The sequence below is a fragment of the Oncorhynchus mykiss genome, chromosome 30 (genome assembly GCF_057628025.1).
Source record: "Oncorhynchus mykiss isolate SJ-2025 chromosome 30, ASM5762802v1, whole genome shotgun sequence".
NCBI lineage: Eukaryota > Metazoa > Chordata > Actinopteri > Salmoniformes > Salmonidae > Oncorhynchus > Oncorhynchus mykiss.
The window spans coordinates 1,389,189-1,407,745 of NC_143051.1; the positions used below are offsets into that span (position 1 = coordinate 1,389,189).

Consider the following 18,557-nt stretch of genomic DNA (forward strand, 5'->3'; position numbering starts at 1 on the left):
ATGATTACATCCAACTTTAGTGTTTGGTCTCACATTCCAATGATTACATCCAACTTTAGTGTTTGGTCTCACATTCCAATGATTACATCCAACTTTAGTGTTTTGGTCTCACATTCCAATGATTACATCCAACTTTAGTGTTTTGGTCTCACATTCCAATGATTACATCCAACTTTAGTGTTTGGTCTCACATTCCAATGATTACATCCAACTTTAGTGTTTGGTCTCACATTCCAATGATTACATCCAACTTTAGTGTTTGGTCTCACATTCCAATGATTACATCCAACTTTAGTGTTTGGTCTCACATTCCAATGATTACATCCAACTTTAGTGTTTGGTCTCACATTCCAATGATTACATCCAACTTTAGTGTTTGGTCTCACATTCCAATGATTACATCCAACTTTAGTGTTTGGTCTCACATTCCAATGATTACATCCAACTTTTTGGATGCGTTTGCTGTTTCGATTAGTTTCAGATTACTTTCTGACCAATAGAAATGGATGGGAAATAATGTATTGTTATTTACAAGAAAAGTGACAATACAATAGAATGTTTCTTAACACTTGTCCGTTCATGTGGATTCTCTCTACCATGATTACGTATAGTCTTGAATGAGTGAGAGTTCATCTACAAATATTAAAATCCCAAGACATGCTAACCTCTCTCCATTACAATAACAGCTGACGTTAGCATTTTGTGTGTGTGTGTACTCACTACCTCTCCTGTTCTGATGTGTTGTTACTCCAGGTGAATGGAGACATCCCTCCCAAGTTAAAGAGCGCTCATGAGGTCATCCTGGACTTCATCCGCTCCCGACCACCTCTCAACCCTGTGAGTCCTGACCTGGTCTCTGACCACCTCTCAACCCTGGGAGTCCTGACCTGGTCTCTGACCACCTCTCAACCCTGGGAGTCCTGACCTGGTCTCTGACCACCTCTCAACCCTGGGAGTCCTGACCTGGTCTCTGACCACCTCTCAACCCTGGGAGTCCTGACCTGGTCTCTGACCACCTCTCAACCCTGGGAGTCCTGACCTGGTCTCTGACCACCTCTCAACCCTGGGAGTCCTGACCTGGTCTCTGACCACCTCTCAACCCTGGGAGTCCTGACCTGGTCTCTGACCACCTCTCAACCCTGGGAGTCCTGACCTGGTCTCTGACCACCTCTCAACCCTGGGAGTCCTGACCTGGTCTCTGACCACCTCTCAACCCTGGGAGTCCTGACCTGGTCTCTGACCACCTCTCAACCCTGGGAGTCCTGACCTGGTCTCTGACCACCTCTCAACCCTGGGAGTCCTGACCTGGTCTCTGACCACCTCTCAACCCTGGGAGTCCTGACCTGGTCTCTGACCACCTCTCAACCCTGGGAGTCCTGACCTGGTCTCTGACCACCTCTCAACCCTGGTTGTGCTGTTCAATTATGTATATTATAAACAATATGAAATGTGAAAGCATGCATGTCTATGGTGCAGACCTTTTTCACATTGGTCGCGATTTTAAATAGTCTAGTGCGTCAGACCCAGCTGCTGTGCTACGACAGACCTGATGATGATGATGAGGAGGATGAATTGGGAAGATGGTGTGTCTGGCAGCCTCCTATTGCTACGACTGAGAGCACAGTTGTACACTCTAGACTGTAATTATTGCCCTTGTGACGCCTTCTTGCTCCTAAGGGGATGAATCCAGTTTTGTTGAATTGAAAGGAAGGGCAGCTGCTTCAGTATGTTGCTTCAGTACATGTTTTTATTGTGGATGGTTGATGAGCCTCCTGCACAGAATTCATTATCTGCTTGTCTGTCTACTTGTAGGTTACTGGAAGGAAGTTGAAGCCTCACCCTGCGTGGCCGCAGACCCTACATGAGCGTCTCTTAGAGGGAATCAAACAGGAGAGGAAGCTACGGCCTGTTTCACCTGACGTGACCCGACGCAACCGCCTGGGTGAGCAGGACACACACGCTCGGATGCAGCCGGGACGCGGCCCGGCTCGGCCGGTGTTACACAAAAGTTGACCCTCACTCCATTTCATTCCCACATATGACACATTATTATATTATTGTCACAGATTATAATTTGTATACCTGGTAGGTTCCTTGATAATTTGTGAGATTGAGGGCATCTAGTTTAGATTGTAGAATGGCCAGGGTGTTAAGCATATCCCAGTTTAGGTCACCTAGCAGTACGAATACTGAAGATGGGGGGGGGGGGGGGGGGGCAGACTCCCAGGCTAGCAGTGAGTTAGTGGAGCTAACATGATGCAGCCCAGACTCCCAGGCTAGCAGTGAGTTAGTGGAGCTAACGTGATGCAGCCCAGACTCCCAGGCTAGCAGTGAGTTAGTGAAGCTAACATGATGCAGCCCAGACTCCCAGGCTAGCAGTGAGTTAGTGGAGCTAACATGATGCAGCCCAGACTCCCAGGCTAGCAGTGAGTTAGTGAAGCTAACATGATGCAGCCCAGACTCCCAGGCTAGCAGTGAGTTAGTGGAGCTAACATGATACAGCCCAGACTCCCAGTACAGGCTAGCAGTGAGTTAGTGGAGCTAACATGATACAGCCCAGACTCCCAGGCTAGCAGTGAGTTAGTGGAGCTAACATGATGCAGCCCAGACTCCCAGTGCAGGCTAGCAGTGAGTTAGTGGAGCTAACATGATGCAGCCCAGACTCCCAGTGCAGGCTAGCAGTGAGTTAGTGGAGCTAACATGATGCAGCCCATACTCCCAGTGCAGGCTAGCAGTGAGTTAGTGGAGCTAACATGATGCAGCCCTGACTCCCAGTGCAGGCTAGCAGTGAGTTAGTGGAGCTAACATGATGCAGCCCAGACTCCCAGTGCAGGCTAGCAGTGAGTTAGTGGAGCTAACATGATGCAGCCCAGACTCCCAGTGCAGGCTAGCAGTGAGTTAGTGGAGCTAACATGATGCAGCCTACACTCCCAGTGCAGGCTAGCAGTGAGTTAGTGGAGCTAACATGATGCAGCCTACACTCCCAGTGCAGGCTAGCAGTGAGTTAGTGGAGCTAACATGATGCAGCCTACACTCCCAGTGCTGGCTAAGTGGAGCAGGCACACTTGCGAACTCCAATTCAGTAAGTCAAATCACCTTTTCCCTTGTGTTCATTAAATTACTCTGACAATATCACCCCCATCTGATGAATGTCATGTTCAAATCTACCAGGTTCAGACCCAAACACACAGACATGCTTTAAAGTAAGGGGTGATGGTTGGGTTGTGTGGGGTGATGGTTGGGTTGTGTGGGGTGATGGTTGGGTTGTGTGGGGTGATGGTTGGGTTGTGTGGGGTGATGGTTGGGTTGTGTGGGGTGATGGTTGGGTTGTGTGGGGTGATGGTTGGGTTGTGCGGGGTGATGTTTGGGTGGGGTGGGGTGAAGGTTGAGTTGGGTAATGGTGGGGTGGGGTGAAGGTTGAGTTGGGTGGGGTGATGGTTGGGTAGGGTAATGGTTGGGTTATATTATGGTGGGGGTTCAGGTAGGTTTAGGGGTATGGTGGGGTAGGGTTATATTATGATTAGGTATGGTTAGTGCAGTGCTGACTAAAGTGCTTCCTAGAGGGGACAGATTACCCTGTAACACTAAAGGCTGCCTGCCTGGCCTGTCCGTCACCTTGATTCACTATGGTATACAGTGCCTTGGGAAAGTGTTCAGACCCCTTGACTTTTTCCACATTTTGTTACGTTACAACCTTTTTCTAAAATTTTATTAAATTGTTTTTTCACTCATCAATCTATACACAATACCCCATAATGACATCACAATACCCCATAATGACAACACAATACCCCATAATGACAACACAATACCCCATAATGACAACACAATACCCCATAATGACAACACAATACCCCATAATGACATCACAATAACCCATAATGACAAAGCAAAAACTGAAATATCACCTTTACATAAGTATTCAGACCCTTTACTCAGTACTTTGTTGAAGCACCTTTGACAGCGATTTCAGCCTTGAGTCTTAAGTATGATGCTACAAGCTTGGCACATCTGTATTTGGGGAGTTTCTCCTTTTCTTCTCTGCAGATCCTCTCAAGCTCTGTCATGTTGGATAGGGAGTGTTGCTGCACAGCTATTTTCTGGTTTCTCCAGAGATATTCGATTGGGTTCAAGTCCGGGCTCTGGCTGGGCCACTCAAGGGCTTTGGAGCAGGTTTTCATCAAGAATCTGTCAATACTTTGCTCCATCTTTCCCTCGATCCTGACTAGTCTCCCAGTCCCTGCCGCTGAAAAACATCCACACAGCATGACGCTGCCACCACCATGTTTCACCGTAGGGATGGTGCCAGGTTTCATCCAGTCGTGACTCTTGGCATTCAGGCCAAAGAGTTCAATATTGGTTTCATCAGACCAGAGTATCTTGTCTCATGTTCTGAGAGTCTTTAGGTGCCTTTTGGCAAACTCCAAGAAGGTTGTCATGTGTCTTTTACTGAAGAGTGATTTTCATCTGGCCACTCTACCATAAAGGCCTGATTGGTTGAGTGCTGCAGAGATGGTTGTCGTTCTGGAAGATTCTCCCATCTCCACAAAGGAACTCTGTAGCTCTGTCATAGTTCAGTTTGGCCGGGTGGCCAGCTCTAGGAAGAGTCTTGGTGTTTCCAAACTTCTTCCATTTAAGAATGATGGAGGCCACTGTGTTCTTGGGAACCTTCAATGTTGCAGACATTTTTTGGTGCCCAGATCTGTGCCTCGACACAATCCTGTCTTGGCGCTCTATAGACAATGGCTTGGTTTTTGCTCTGACATGCATTGTCAAAGGATGAGCAATGGCAACTGGATGCACCTGAGCTCAATTTCGACTCTCATAGCAAAGGGTCTGAATACTTATGTAAATAAGGTGTTTTTAAAAATAAAAAAATTATACATTTGCAAACATTTCTGAACATGTTTTCGCTTTGTCATTATGGGGTAGTGTGTCTTTTTTTTTTTTTTTTTTTAAAGGGAGAAACAGGGTTGATGACAGGACCATATTGAAGATGTTCCTTCCTATAGGAGCAGACTAAAGACCTGACTGTAACACAGACTGATGATTAGGGAGGAATACAGTGTTGATGATGACAGGACCATATTGAAGATGTTCCCTCCTATAGGAGCAGACAATCATCAGCACCCCTCAAGAGATGAACCGCAGCTCTGGTATTATTACTGCTCTCACACCTTTCGTGTGAGATGATGTACATAGTGTTGGACTTGAATGAGAGGAAATGCATTTCAGAATACTACCAAATTGTATCTGTAAAATCAACTGTCTTTGTGGGCGCCTATTTGCTTCACTCTTGCTCCTTTACTGACGGTATCATCAATATTTAGGTAAGTTTTCCTTCTCACAGTAATAATTGATGTTGCCTCTAGAGGTAAACCAGTTTAACCCAATGAGTCCAATCGTAATGCTGGTGCCTTTTTAAACATTGTGTTTCTGTACTTACAGCGTTTTATAAGAAGGTCATACCAAAGATAATCTTGATTTAGAATTGTAGGACCCCTTGAAGTATAAAAAATATATCCAGTATACATAATGATTTGATTAATGTGTTGTTGGCCTTGCTGCTATTAGCCCGTACAAACGCCTTGAACAACAGAGTCCCCCCCCCCCCCCAAAACCAAGGTTTGTTCTGAAGTGTCTGTCAAATATCTGAGAGACATAAAGATCAGGAAACCATTTATTTATTTTTGTACATGTATTTAACCCCTTATTTTAGGAATTGATCAGTCTCCAGTACGAGTCAAAAAGTTTGGACAGACCTACTCAATGTTTTTTTTTCTTTATTTTTTTTGCATTTTCCTGTCTCCCTGTGACTAATGTTCACCTTTCCTCTGTCCTCTGACTCCTCCCACAGACTTGTTCACTCCAGATGCCCCCAGGAAGCACGCCACCAGCACCCTGTCCTGTCCACCAGCTCCCGGGGTGGGAGGGGCTCTGCGTCAGAGGAAGAGGCTCCTGAAGGCGCCCACGCTGTCTGAACTGGAGAGCTCAGAGTCCGATGTACGTGTGTGTGTGTGTGGATAGAACGTGATTGTTTGTGTTATCCATACACCACTTACACAAAAGCCTTTTTTCTACAACGACGAGTACAAGAAAGCTCTTGACTTGCACACACAAACAAGTGTTTCTAGTCCTTTATCCAGCCAATATCCAGAGTGTCTAGTTCGTCTTGTCCAGAGCGTCTAGTTCGTCTTGTCCAGAGCGTCTAGTTCGTCTTGTCCAGAGCGTCTAGTTCGTCTTGTCCAGAGCGTCTAGTTCGTCTTGTCCAGAGCGTCTAGTTCGTCTTGTCTAGTTCGTCTTGTCCAGAGTGTCTAGTTCGTCTTGTCCAGAGTGTCTAGTTCGTCTTGTCCAGAGTGTCTAGTTCGTCTTGTCCAGAGTGTCTAGTTCGTCTTGTCCAGAGTGTCTAGTTCGTCTTGTCCAGAGTGTCTAGTTCGTCTTGTCCAGAGTGTCTAGTTCGTCTTGTCCAGAGTGTCTAGTTCGTCTTGTCCAGAGTGTCTAGTTCGTCTTGTCCAGAGTGTCTAGTTCGTCTTGTCCAGAGTGTCTAGTTCGTCTTGTCCAGAGTGTCTAGTTCGTCTTGTCCAGAGTGTCTAGTTCGTCTTGTCCAGAGTGTCTAGTTCGTCTTGTCCAGAGTGTCTAGTTCGTCTTGTCCAGAGTGTCTAGTTCGTCTTGTCCAGAGTGTCTAGTTCGTCTTGTCCAGAGTGTCTAGTTCGTCTTGTCCAGAGTGTCTAGTTCGTCTTGTCCAGAGTGTCTAGTTCGTCTTGTCCAGAGTGTCTAGTTCGTCTTGTCCAGAGTGTCTAGTTCGTCTTGTCCAGAGTGTCTAGTTCGTCTTGTCCAGAGTGTCTAGTTCGTCTTGTCCAGAGTGTCTAGTTCGTCTTGTCCAGAGTGTCTAGTTCGTCTTGTCCAGAGTGTCTAGTTCGTCTTGTCCAGAGTGTCTAGTTCGTCTTGTCCAGAGTGTCTAGTTCGTCTTGTCCAGAGTGTCTAGTTCGTCTTGTCCAGAGTGTCTAGTTCGTCTTGTCCAGAGTGTCTAGTTCGTCTTGTCCAGAGTGTCTAGTTCGTCTTGTCCAGAGTGTCTAGTTCGTCTTGTCCAGAGTGTCTAGTTCGTCTTGTCCAGAGTGTCTAGTTCGTCTTGTCCAGAGTGTCTAGTTCGTCTTGTCCAGAGTGTCTAGTTCGTCTTGTCCAGAGTGTCTAGTTCGTCTTGTCCAGAGTGTCTAGTTCGTCTTGTCCAGAGTGTCTAGTTCGTCTTGTCCAGAGTGTCTAGTTCGTCTTGTCCAGAGTGTCTAGTTCGTCTTGTCCAGAGTGTCTAGTTCGTCTTGTCCAGAGTGTCTAGTTCGTCTTGTCCAGAGTGTCTAGTTCGTCTTGTCCAGAGTGTCTAGTTCGTCTTGTCCAGAGTGTCTAGTTCGTCTTGTCCAGAGTGTCTAGTTCGTCTTGTCCAGAGTGTCTAGTTCGTCTTGTCCAGAGTGTCTAGTTCGTCTTGTCCAGAGTGTCTAGTTCGTCTTGTCCAGAGTGTCTAGTTCGTCTTGTCCAGAGTGTCTAGTTCGTCTTGTCCAGAGTGTCTAGTTCGTCTTGTCCAGAGTGTCTAGTTCGTCTTGTCCAGAGTGTCTAGTTCGTCTTGTCCAGAGTGTCTAGTTCGTCTTGTCCAGAGTGTCTAGTTCGTCTTGTCCAGAGTGTCTAGTTCGTCTTGTCCAGAGTGTCTAGTTCGTCTTGTCCAGAGTGTCTAGTTCGTCTTGTCCAGAGTGTCTAGTTCGTCTTGTCCAGAGTGTCTAGTTCGTCTTGTCCAGAGTGTCTAGTTCGTCTTGTCCAGAGTGTCTAGTTCGTCTTGTCCAGAGTGTCTAGTTCGTCTTGTCCAGAGTGTCTAGTTCGTCTTGTCCAGAGTGTCTAGTTCGTCTTGTCCAGAGTGTCTAGTTCGTCTTGTCCAGAGTGTCTAGTTCGTCTTGTCCAGAGTGTCTAGTTCGTCTTGTCCAGAGTGTCTAGTTCGTCTTGTCCAGAGTGTCTAGTTCGTCTTGTCCAGAGTGTCTAGTTCGTCTTGTCCAGAGTGTCTAGTTCGTCTTGTCCAGAGTGTCTAGTTCGTCTTGTCCAGAGTGTCTAGTTCGTCTTGTCCAGAGTGTCTAGTTCGTCTTGTCCAGAGTGTCTAGTTCGTCTTGTCCAGAGTGTCTAGTTCGTCTTGTCCAGAGTGTCTAGTTCGTCTTGTCCAGAGTGTCTAGTTCGTCTTGTCCAGAGTGTCTAGTTCGTCTTGTCCAGAGTGTCTAGTTCGTCTTGTCCAGAGTGTCTAGTTCGTCTTGTCCAGAGTGTCTAGTTCGTCTTGTCCAGAGTGTCTAGTTCGTCTTGTCCAGAGTGTCTAGTTCGTCTTGTCCAGAGTGTCTAGTTCGTCTTGTCCAGAGTGTCTAGTTCGTCTTGTCCAGAGTGTCTAGTTCGTCTTGTCCAGAGTGTCTAGTTCGTCTTGTCCAGAGTGTCTAGTTCGTCTTGTCCAGAGTGTCTAGTTCGTCTTGTCCAGAGTGTCTAGTTCGTCTTGTCCAGAGTGTCTAGTTCGTCTTGTCCAGAGTGTCTAGTTCGTCTTGTCCAGAGTGTCTAGTTCGTCTTGTCCAGAGTGTCTAGTTCGTCTTGTCCAGAGTGTCTAGTTCGTCTTGTCCAGAGTGTCTAGTTCGTCTTGTCCAGAGTGTCTAGTTCGTCTTGTCCAGAGTGTCTAGTTCGTCTTGTCCAGAGTGTCTAGTTCGTCTTGTCCAGAGTGTCTAGTTCGTCTTGTCCAGAGTGTCTAGTTCGTCTTGTCCAGAGTGTCTAGTTCGTCTTGTCCAGAGTGTCTAGTTCGTCTTGTCCAGAGTGTCTAGTTCGTCTTGTCCAGAGTGTCTAGTTCGTCTTGTCCAGAGTGTCTAGTTCGTCTTGTCCAGAGTGTCTAGTTCGTCTTGTCCAGAGTGTCTAGTTCGTCTTGTCCAGAGTGTCTAGTTCGTCTTGTCCAGAGTGTCTAGTTCGTCTTGTCCAGAGTGTCTAGTTCGTCTTGTCCAGAGTGTCTAGTTCGTCTTGTCCAGAGTGTCTAGTTCGTCTTGTCCAGAGTGTCTAGTTCGTCTTGTCCAGAGTGTCTAGTTCGTCTTGTCCAGAGTGTCTAGTTCGTCTTGTCCAGAGTGTCTAGTTCGTCTTGTCCAGAGTGTCTAGTTCGTCTTGTCCAGAGTGTCTAGTTCGTCTTGTCCAGAGTGTCTAGTTCGTCTTGTCCAGAGTGTCTAGTTCGTCTTGTCCAGAGTGTCTAGTTCGTCTTGTCCAGAGTGTCTAGTTCGTCTTGTCCAGAGTGTCTAGTTCGTCTTGTCCAGAGTGTCTAGTTCGTCTTGTCCAGAGTGTCTAGTTCGTCTTGTCCAGAGTGTCTAGTTCGTCTTGTCCAGAGTGTCTAGTTCGTCTTGTCCAGAGTGTCTAGTTCGTCTTGTCCAGAGTGTCTAGTTCGTCTTGTCCAGAGTGTCTAGTTCGTCTTGTCCAGAGTGTCTAGTTCGTCTTGTCCAGAGTGTCTAGTTCGTCTTGTCCAGAGTGTCTAGTTCGTCTTGTCCAGAGTGTCTAGTTCGTCTTGTCCAGAGTGTCTAGTTCGTCTTGTCCAGAGTGTCTAGTTCGTCTTGTCCAGAGTGTCTAGTTCGTCTTGTCCAGAGTGTCTAGTTCGTCTTGTCCAGAGTGTCTAGTTCGTCTTGTCCAGAGTGTCTAGTTCGTCTTGTCCAGAGTGTCTAGTTCGTCTTGTCCAGAGTGTCTAGTTCGTCTTGTCCAGAGTGTCTAGTTCGTCTTGTCCAGAGTGTCTAGTTCGTCTTGTCCAGAGTGTCTAGTTCGTCTTGTCCAGAGTGTCTAGTTCGTCTTGTCCAGAGTGTCTAGTTCGTCTTGTCCAGAGTGTCTAGTTCGTCTTGTCCAGAGTGTCTAGTTCGTCTTGTCCAGAGTGTCTAGTTCGTCTTGTCCAGAGTGTCTAGTTCGTCTTGTCCAGAGTGTCTAGTTCGTCTTGTCCAGAGTGTCTAGTTCGTCTTGTCCAGAGTGTCTAGTTCGTCTTGTCCAGAGTGTCTAGTTCGTCTTGTCCAGAGTGTCTAGTTCGTCTTGTCCAGAGTGTCTAGTTCGTCTTGTCCAGAGTGTCTAGTTCGTCTTGTCCAGAGTGTCTAGTTCGTCTTGTCCAGAGTGTCTAGTTCGTCTTGTCCAGAGTGTCTAGTTCGTCTTGTCCAGAGTGTCTAGTTCGTCTTGTCCAGAGTGTCTAGTTCGTCTTGTCCAGAGTGTCTAGTTCGTCTTGTCCAGAGTGTCTAGTTCGTCTTGTCCAGAGTGTCTAGTTCGTCTTGTCCAGAGTGTCTAGTTCGTCTTGTCCAGAGTGTCTAGTTCGTCTTGTCCAGAGTGTCTAGTTCGTCTTGTCCAGAGTGTCTAGTTCGTCTTGTCCAGAGTGTCTAGTTCGTCTTGTCCAGAGTGTCTAGTTCGTCTTGTCCAGAGTGTCTAGTTCGTCTTGTCCAGAGTGTCTAGTTCGTCTTGTCCAGAGTGTCTAGTTCGTCTTGTCCAGAGTGTCTAGTTCGTCTTGTCCAGAGTGTCTAGTTCGTCTTGTCCAGAGTGTCTAGTTCGTCTTGTCCAGAGTGTCTAGTTCGTCTTGTCCAGAGTGTCTAGTTCGTCTTGTCCAGAGTGTCTAGTTCGTCTTGTCCAGAGTGTCTAGTTCGTCTTGTCCAGAGTGTCTAGTTCGTCTTGTCCAGAGTGTCTAGTTCGTCTTGTCCAGAGTGTCTAGTTCGTCTTGTCCAGAGTGTCTAGTTCGTCTTGTCCAGAGTGTCTAGTTCGTCTTGTCCAGAGTGTCTAGTTCGTCTTGTCCAGAGTGTCTAGTTCGTCTTGTCCAGAGTGTCTAGTTCGTCTTGTCCAGAGTGTCTAGTTCGTCTTGTCCAGAGTGTCTAGTTCGTCTTGTCCAGAGTGTCTAGTTCGTCTTGTCCAGAGTGTCTAGTTCGTCTTGTCCAGAGTGTCTAGTTCGTCTTGTCCAGAGTGTCTAGTTCGTCTTGTCCAGAGTGTCTAGTTCGTCTTGTCCAGAGTGTCTAGTTCGTCTTGTCCAGAGTGTCTAGTTCGTCTTGTCCAGAGTGTCTAGTTCGTCTTGTCCAGAGTGTCTAGTTCGTCTTGTCCAGAGTGTCTAGTTCGTCTTGTCCAGAGTGTCTAGTTCGTCTTGTCCAGAGTGTCTAGTTCGTCTTGTCCAGAGTGTCTAGTTCGTCTTGTCCAGAGTGTCTAGTTCGTCTTGTCCAGAGTGTCTAGTTCGTCTTGTCCAGAGTGTCTAGTTCGTCTTGTCCAGAGTGTCTAGTTCGTCTTGTCCAGAGTGTCTAGTTCGTCTTGTCCAGAGTGTCTAGTTCGTCTTGTCCAGAGTGTCTAGTTCGTCTTGTCCAGAGTGTCTAGTTCGTCTTGTCCAGAGTGTCTAGTTCGTCTTGTCCAGAGTGTCTAGTTCGTCTTGTCCAGAGTGTCTAGTTCGTCTTGTCCAGAGTGTCTAGTTCGTCTTGTCCAGAGTGTCTAGTTCGTCTTGTCCAGAGTGTCTAGTTCGTCTTGTCCAGAGTGTCTAGTTCGTCTTGTCCAGAGTGTCTAGTTCGTCTTGTCCAGAGTGTCTAGTTCGTCTTGTCCAGAGTGTCTAGTTCGTCTTGTCCAGAGTGTCTAGTTCGTCTTGTCCAGAGTGTCTAGTTCGTCTTGTCCAGAGTGTCTAGTTCGTCTTGTCCAGAGTGTCTAGTTCGTCTTGTCCAGAGTGTCTAGTTCGTCTTGTCCAGAGTGTCTAGTTCGTCTTGTCCAGAGTGTCTAGTTCGTCTTGTCCAGAGTGTCTAGTTCGTCTTGTCCAGAGTGTCTAGTTCGTCTTGTCCAGAGTGTCTAGTTCGTCTTGTCCAGAGTGTCTAGTTCGTCTTGTCCAGAGTGTCTAGTTCGTCTTGTCCAGAGTGTCTAGTTCGTCTTGTCCAGAGTGTCTAGTTCGTCTTGTCCAGAGTGTCTAGTTCGTCTTGTCCAGAGTGTCTAGTTCGTCTTGTCCAGAGTGTCTAGTTCGTCTTGTCCAGAGTGTCTAGTTCGTCTTGTCCAGAGCGTCTAGTTCGTCTTGTCCAGAGCGTCTAGTTCGTCTTGTCCAGAGCGTCTAGTTCGTCTTGTCCAGAGCGTCTAGTTCGTCTTGTCCAGAGCGTCTAGTTCGTCTTGTCCAGAGCGTCTAGTTCGTCTTGTCCAGAGCGTCTAGTTCGTCTTGTCCAGAGCGTCTAGTTCGTCTTGTCCAGAGCGTCTAGTTCGTCTTGTCCAGAGCGTCTAGTTCGTCTTGTCCAGAGCGTCTAGTTCGTCTTGTCCAGAGCGTCTAGTTCGTCTTGTCCAGAGCGTCTAGTTCGTCTTGTCCAGAGCGTCTAGTTCGTCTTGTCCAGAGCGTCTAGTTCGTCTTGTCCAGAGCGTCTAGGTCGTCTTGTCCAGAGCGTCTAGGTCGTCTTGTCCAGAGCGTCTAGGTCGTCTTGTCCAGAGCGTCTAGGTCGTCTTGTCCAGAGCGTCTAGGTCGTCTTGTCCAGAGCGTCTAGGTCGTCTTGTCCAGAGCGTCTAGGTCGTCTTGTCCAGAGCGTCTAGGTCGTCTTGTCCAGAGCGTCTAGGTCGTCTTGTCCAGAGCGTCTAGGTCGTCTTGTCCAGAGCGTCTAGGTCGTCTTGTCCAGAGCGTCTAGGTCGTCTTGTCCAGAGCGTCTAGGTCGTCTTGTCCAGAGCGTCTAGGTCGTCTTGTCCAGAGCGTCTAGGTCGTCTTGTCCAGAGCGTCTAGGTCGTCTTGTCCAGAGCGTCTAGGTCGTCTTGTCCAGAGCGTCTAGTTCGTCTTGTCCAGAGCGTCTAGTTCGTGTCGTCCAGAGCGTCTAGTTCGTGTCGTCCAGAGCGTCTAGTTCGTGTCGTCCAGAGCGTCTAGTTCGTGTCGTCCAGAGCGTCTAGTTCGTGTCGTCCAGAGCGTCTAGTTCGTGTCGTCTTGTCCAGAGCGTCTAGTTCGTGTCGTCTTGTCCAGAGCGTCTAGTTCGTGTCGTCTTGTCCAGAGCGTCTAGTTCGTGTCGTCTTGTCCAGAGCGTCTAGTTCGTGTCGTCTTGTCCAGAGCGTCTAGTTCGTGTCGTCTTGTCCAGAGCGTCTAGTTCGTGTCGTCTTGTCCAGAGCGTCTAGTTCGTGTCGTCTTGTCCAGAGCGTCTAGTTCGTGTCGTCTTGTCCAGAGCGTCTAGTTCGTGTCGTCTTGTCCAGAGCGTCTAGTTCGTCTTGTCCAGAGCGTCTAGTTCGTCTTGTCCAGAGCGTCTAGTTCGTCTTGTCCAGAGCGTCTAGTTCGTCTTGTCCAGAGCGTCTAGTTCGTCTTGTCCAGAGCGTCTAGTTCGTCTTGTCCAGAGCGTCTAGTTCGTCTTGTCCAGAGCGTCTAGTTCGTCTTGTCCAGAGCGTCTAGTTCGTCTTGTCCAGAGCGTCTAGTTCGTCTTGTCCAGAGTGTCTAGTTCGTCTTGTCCAGAGTGTCTAGTTCGTCTTGTCCAGAGTGTCTAGTTCGTCTTGTCCAGAGTGTCTAGTTCGTCTTGTCCAGAGTGTCTAGTTCGTCTTGTCCAGAGTGTCTAGTTCGTCTTGTCCAGAGTGTCTAGTTCGTCTTGTCCAGAGTGTCTAGTTCGTCTTGTCCAGAGTGTCTAGTTCGTCTTGTCCAGAGTGTCTAGTTCGTCTTGTCCAGAGTGTCTAGTTCGTCTTGTCCAGAGTGTCTAGTTCGTCTTGTCCAGAGTGTCTAGTTCGTCTTGTCCAGAGTGTCTAGTTCGTCTTGTCCAGAGTGTCTAGTTCGTCTTGTCCAGAGTGTCTAGTTCGTCTTGTCCAGAGTGTCTAGTTCGTCTTGTCCAGAGTGTCTAGTTCGTCTTGTCCAGAGTGTCTAGTTCGTCTTGTCCAGAGTGTCTAGTTCGTCTTGTCCAGAGTGTCTAGTTCGTCTTGTCCAGAGTGTCTAGTTCGTCTTGTCCAGAGTGTCTAGTTCGTCTTGTCCAGAGTGTCTAGTTCGTCTTGTCCAGAGTGTCTAGTTCGTCTTGTCCAGAGTGTCTAGTTCGTCTTGTCCAGAGTGTCTAGTTCGTCTTGTCCAGAGTGTCTAGTTCGTCTTGTCCAGAGTGTCTAGTTCGTCTTGTCCAGAGTGTCTAGTTCGTCTTGTCCAGAGTGTCTAGTTCGTCTTGTCCAGAGTGTCTAGTTCGTCTTGTCCAGAGTGTCTAGTTCGTCTTGTCCAGAGTGTCTAGTTCGTCTTGTCCAGAGTGTCTAGTTCGTCTTGTCCAGAGTGTCTAGTTCGTCTTGTCCAGAGTGTCTAGTTCGTCTTGTCCAGAGTGTCTAGTTCGTCTTGTCCAGAGTGTCTAGTTCGTCTTGTCCAGAGTGTCTAGTTCGTCTTGTCCAGAGTGTCTAGTTCGTCTTGTCCAGAGTGTCTAGTTCGTCTTGTCCAGAGTGTCTAGTTCGTCTTGTCCAGAGTGTCTAGTTCGTCTTGTCCAGAGTGTCTAGTTCGTCTTGTCCAGAGTGTCTAGTTCGTCTTGTCCAGAGTGTCTAGTTCGTCTTGTCCAGAGTGTCTAGTTCGTCTTGTCCAGAGTGTCTAGTTCGTCTTGTCCAGAGTGTCTAGTTCGTCTTGTCCAGAGTGTCTAGTTCGTCTTGTCCAGAGTGTCTAGTTCGTCTTGTCCAGAGTGTCTAGTTCGTCTTGTCCAGAGTGTCTAGTTCGTCTTGTCCAGAGTGTCTAGTTCGTCTTGTCCAGAGTGTCTAGTTCGTCTTGTCCAGAGTGTCTAGTTCGTCTTGTCCAGAGTGTCTAGTTCGTCTTGTCCAGAGTGTCTAGTTCGTCTTGTCCAGAGTGTCTAGTTCGTCTTGTCCAGAGTGTCTAGTTCGTCTTGTCCAGAGTGTCTAGTTCGTCTTGTCCAGAGTGTCTAGTTCGTCTTGTCCAGAGTGTCTAGTTCGTCTTGTCCAGAGTGTCTAGTTCGTCTTGTCCAGAGTGTCTAGTTCGTCTTGTCCAGAGTGTCTAGTTCGTCTTGTCCAGAGTGTCTAGTTCGTCTTGTCCAGAGTGTCTAGTTCGTCTTGTCCAGAGTGTCTAGTTCGTCTTGTCCAGAGTGTCTAGTTCGTCTTGTCCAGAGTGTCTAGTTCGTCTTGTCCAGAGTGTCTAGTTCGTCTTGTCCAGAGTGTCTAGTTCGTCTTGTCCAGAGTGTCTAGTTCGTCTTGTCCAGAGTGTCTAGTTCGTCTTGTCCAGAGTGTCTAGTTCGTCTTGTCCAGAGTGTCTAGTTCGTCTTGTCCAGAGTGTCTAGTTCGTCTTGTCCAGAGTGTCTAGTTCGTCTTGTCCAGAGTGTCTAGTTCGTCTTGTCCAGAGTGTCTAGTTCGTCTTGTCCAGAGTGTCTAGTTCGTCTTGTCCAGAGTGTCTAGTTCGTCTTGTCCAGAGTGTCTAGTTCGTCTTGTCCAGAGTGTCTAGTTCGTCTTGTCCAGAGTGTCTAGTTCGTCTTGTCCAGAGTGTCTAGTTCGTCTTGTCCAGAGTGTCTAGTTCGTCTTGTCCAGAGTGTCTAGTTCGTCTTGTCCAGAGTGTCTAGTTCGTCTTGTCCAGAGTGTCTAGTTCGTCTTGTCCAGAGTGTCTAGTTCGTCTTGTCCAGAGTGTCTAGTTCGTCTTGTCCAGAGTGTCTAGTTCGTCTTGTCCAGAGTGTCTAGTTCGTCTTGTCCAGAGTGTCTAGTTCGTCTTGTCCAGAGTGTCTAGTTCGTCTTGTCCAGAGTGTCTAGTTCGTCTTGTCCAGAGTGTCTAGTTCGTCTTGTCCAGAGTGTCTAGTTCGTCTTGTCCAGAGTGTCTAGTTCGTCTTGTCCAGAGTGTCTAGTTCGTCTTGTCCAGAGTGTCTAGTTCGTCTTGTCCAGAGTGTCTAGTTCGTCTTGTCCAGAGTGTCTAGTTCGTCTTGTCCAGAGTGTCTAGTTCGTCTTGTCCAGAGCGTCTAGTTCGTCTTGTCCAGAGCGTCTAGTTCGTCTTGTCCAGAGCGTCTAGTTCGTCTTGTCCAGAGCGTCTAGTTCGTCTTGTCCAGAGCGTCTAGTTCGTCTTGTCCAGAGCGTCTAGTTCGTCTTGTCCAGAGCGTCTAGTTCGTCTTGTCCAGAGCGTCTAGTTCGTCTTGTCCAGAGCGTCTAGTTCGTCTTGTCCAGAGCGTCTAGTTCGTCTTGTCCAGAGCGTCTAGTTCGTCTTGTCCAGAGCGTCTAGTTCGTCTTGTCCAGAGCGTCTAGTTCGTCTTGTCCAGAGCGTCTAGTTCGTCTTGTCCAGAGCGTCTAGTTCGTCTTGTCCAGAGCGTCTAGTTCGTCTTGTCCAGAGCGTCTAGTTCGTCTTGTCCAGAGCGTCTAGTTCGTCTTGTCCAGAGCGTCTAGTTCGTCTTGTCCAGAGCGTCTAGTTCGTCTTGTCCAGAGCGTCTAGTTCGTCTTGTCCAGAGCGTCTAGTTCGTCTTGTCCAGAGCGTCTAGTTCGTCTTGTCCAGAGCGTCTAGTTCGTCTTGTCCAGAGCGTCTAGTTCGTCTTGTCCAGAGCGTCTAGTTCGTCTTGTCCAGAGCGTCTAGGTCGTCTTGTCCAGAGCGTCTAGGTCGTCTTGTCCAGAGCGTCTAGGTCGTCTTGTCCAGAGCGTCTAGGTCGTCTTGTCCAGAGCGTCTAGGTCGTCTTGTCCAGAGCGTCTAGGTCGTCTTGTCCAGAGCGTCTAGGTCGTCTTGTCCAGAGCGTCTAGGTCGTCTTGTCCAGAGCGTCTAGGTCGTCTTGTCCAGAGCGTCTAGGTCGTCTTGTCCAGAGCGTCTAGGTCGTCTTGTCCAGAGCGTCTAGGTCGTCTTGTCCAGAGCGTCTAGGTCGTCTTGTCCAGAGCGTCTAGGTCGTGTCGTCCAGAGCGTCTAGTTCGTGTCGTCCAGAGCGTCTAGTTCGTGTCGTCCAGAGCGTCTAGTTCGTGTCGTCCAGAGCGTCTAGTTCGTGTCGTCCAGAGCGTCTAGTTCGTGTCGTCCAGAGCGTCTAGTTCGTGTCGTCCAGAGCGTCTAGTTCGTGTCGTCCAGAGCGTCTAGTTCGTGTCGTCCAGAGCGTCTAGTTCGTGTCGTCCAGAGCGTCTAGTTCGTGTCGTCCAGAGCGTCTAGTTCGTGTCGTCCAGAGCGTCTAGTTCGTGTCGTCCAGAGCGTCTAGTTCGTGTCGTCTTGTCCAGAGCGTCTAGTTCGTGTCGTCTTGTCCAGAGCGTCTAGTTCGTGTCGTCTTGTCCAGAGCGTCTAGTTCGTGTCGTCTTGTCCAGAGCGTCTAGTTCGTGTCGTCTTGTCCAGAGCGTCTAGTTCGTGTCGTCTTGTCCAGAGCGTCTAGTTCGTGTCGTCTTGTCCAGAGCGTCTAGTTCGTGTCGTCTTGTCCAGAGCGTCTAGTTCGTGTCGTCTTGTCCAGAGCGTCTAGTTCGTGTCGTCTTGTCCAGAGCGTCTAGTTCGTGTCGTCTTGTCCAGAGCGTCTAGTTCGTGTCGTCTTGTCCAGAGCGTCTAGTTCGTGTCGTCTTGTCCAGAGCGTCTAGTTCGTGTCGTCTTGTCCAGAGCGTCTAGTTCGTGTCGTCTTGTCCAGAGCGTCTAGTTCGTGTCGTCTTGTCCAGAGCGTCTAGTTCGTGTCGTCTTGTCCAGAGCGTCTAGTTCGTGTCGTCTTGTCCAGAGCGTCTAGTTCGTGTCGTCTTGTCCAGAGCGTCTAGTTCGTGTCGTCTTGTCCAGAGCGTCTAGTTCGTGTCGTCTTGTCCAGAGCGTCTAGTTCGTGTCGTCTTGTCCAGAGCGTCTAGTTCGTGTCGTCTTGTCCAGAGCGTCTAGTTCGTGTCGTCTTGTCCAGAGCGTCTAGTTCGTGTCGTCTTGTCCAGAGCGTCTAGTTCGTGTCGTCTTGTCCAGAGCGTCTAGTTCGTGTCGTCTTGTCCAGAGCGTCTAGTTCGTGTCGTCTTGTCCAGAGCGTCTAGTTCGTGTCGTCTTGTCCAGAGCGTCTAGTTTGTGTCGTCTTGTCCAGAGCGTCTAGTTTGTGTCGTCTTGTCCAGAGCGTCTAGTTTGTGTCGTCTTGTCCAGAGCGTCTAGTTTGTGTCGTCTTGTCCAGAGCGTCTAGTTCGTGTCGTCTTGTCCAGAGCGTCTAGTTCGTGTCGTCCAGTGGCAGAAATGATCATGTTTGCCGAGGAGCAGGTTAGTCTCTTGTGTAATGGTAGTCTGTCTCCATCAGTCATGTGTATCTCCTCATTAACAGGATGAGCCCAGTCACAGCTCCTCCAGTTTGTCAGCATCCATGTTGGACGCCTCGTCTCCGGGATCTGTCCTGGGGAAGAACGGTAAGATACTTTCGCTCTTTTTATTTTTATAGATCTCTTTGTATTTATGAATTCATAGTGAACATTTTATAAACTGTTCCATATTCCACAAAAACATGCACATTATTGAATGGTAAAGTACATAACACCATGTGTACTAGCTAGTACACTAGATCTGTCCACTCTTTGAAGGCTCCTGAGGTATAGAACACTACTGTTACATCCCAAATGGCACCCTATTCACTAGATAGTGCACTATCAAGCTATTTTTATTTGAAAGATTATACAGACAACACATAAACACCCCTCATGCGCTAACAGAGCTCGACCCAAATACCAGACTTTAATTAAACATTATATAGATATACAGTTGA

General features: G+C 48.2%; 1 protein-coding gene across 4 annotated transcripts in view; it reads left to right on the forward strand.

The window, feature by feature from the left end:
- Positions 1-18,557, forward strand: part of spire1a (spire-type actin nucleation factor 1a) — a 123,407-nt gene that overhangs the window by 22,165 nt on the left and 82,685 nt on the right. For all 4 annotated transcript variants that reach the window (XM_090228523.1, XM_090228524.1, XM_090228525.1 and 1 more), the window contains exons 7-10: positions 754-837; positions 1,813-1,942; positions 5,858-6,003; positions 18,123-18,204. In XM_090228523.1, coding sequence (XP_090084649.1) covers positions 754-837; positions 1,813-1,942; positions 5,858-6,003; positions 18,123-18,204 — 442 coding nt within the window. The remainder of the gene's footprint in view (positions 1-753; positions 838-1,812; positions 1,943-5,857; positions 6,004-18,122; positions 18,205-18,557) is intronic.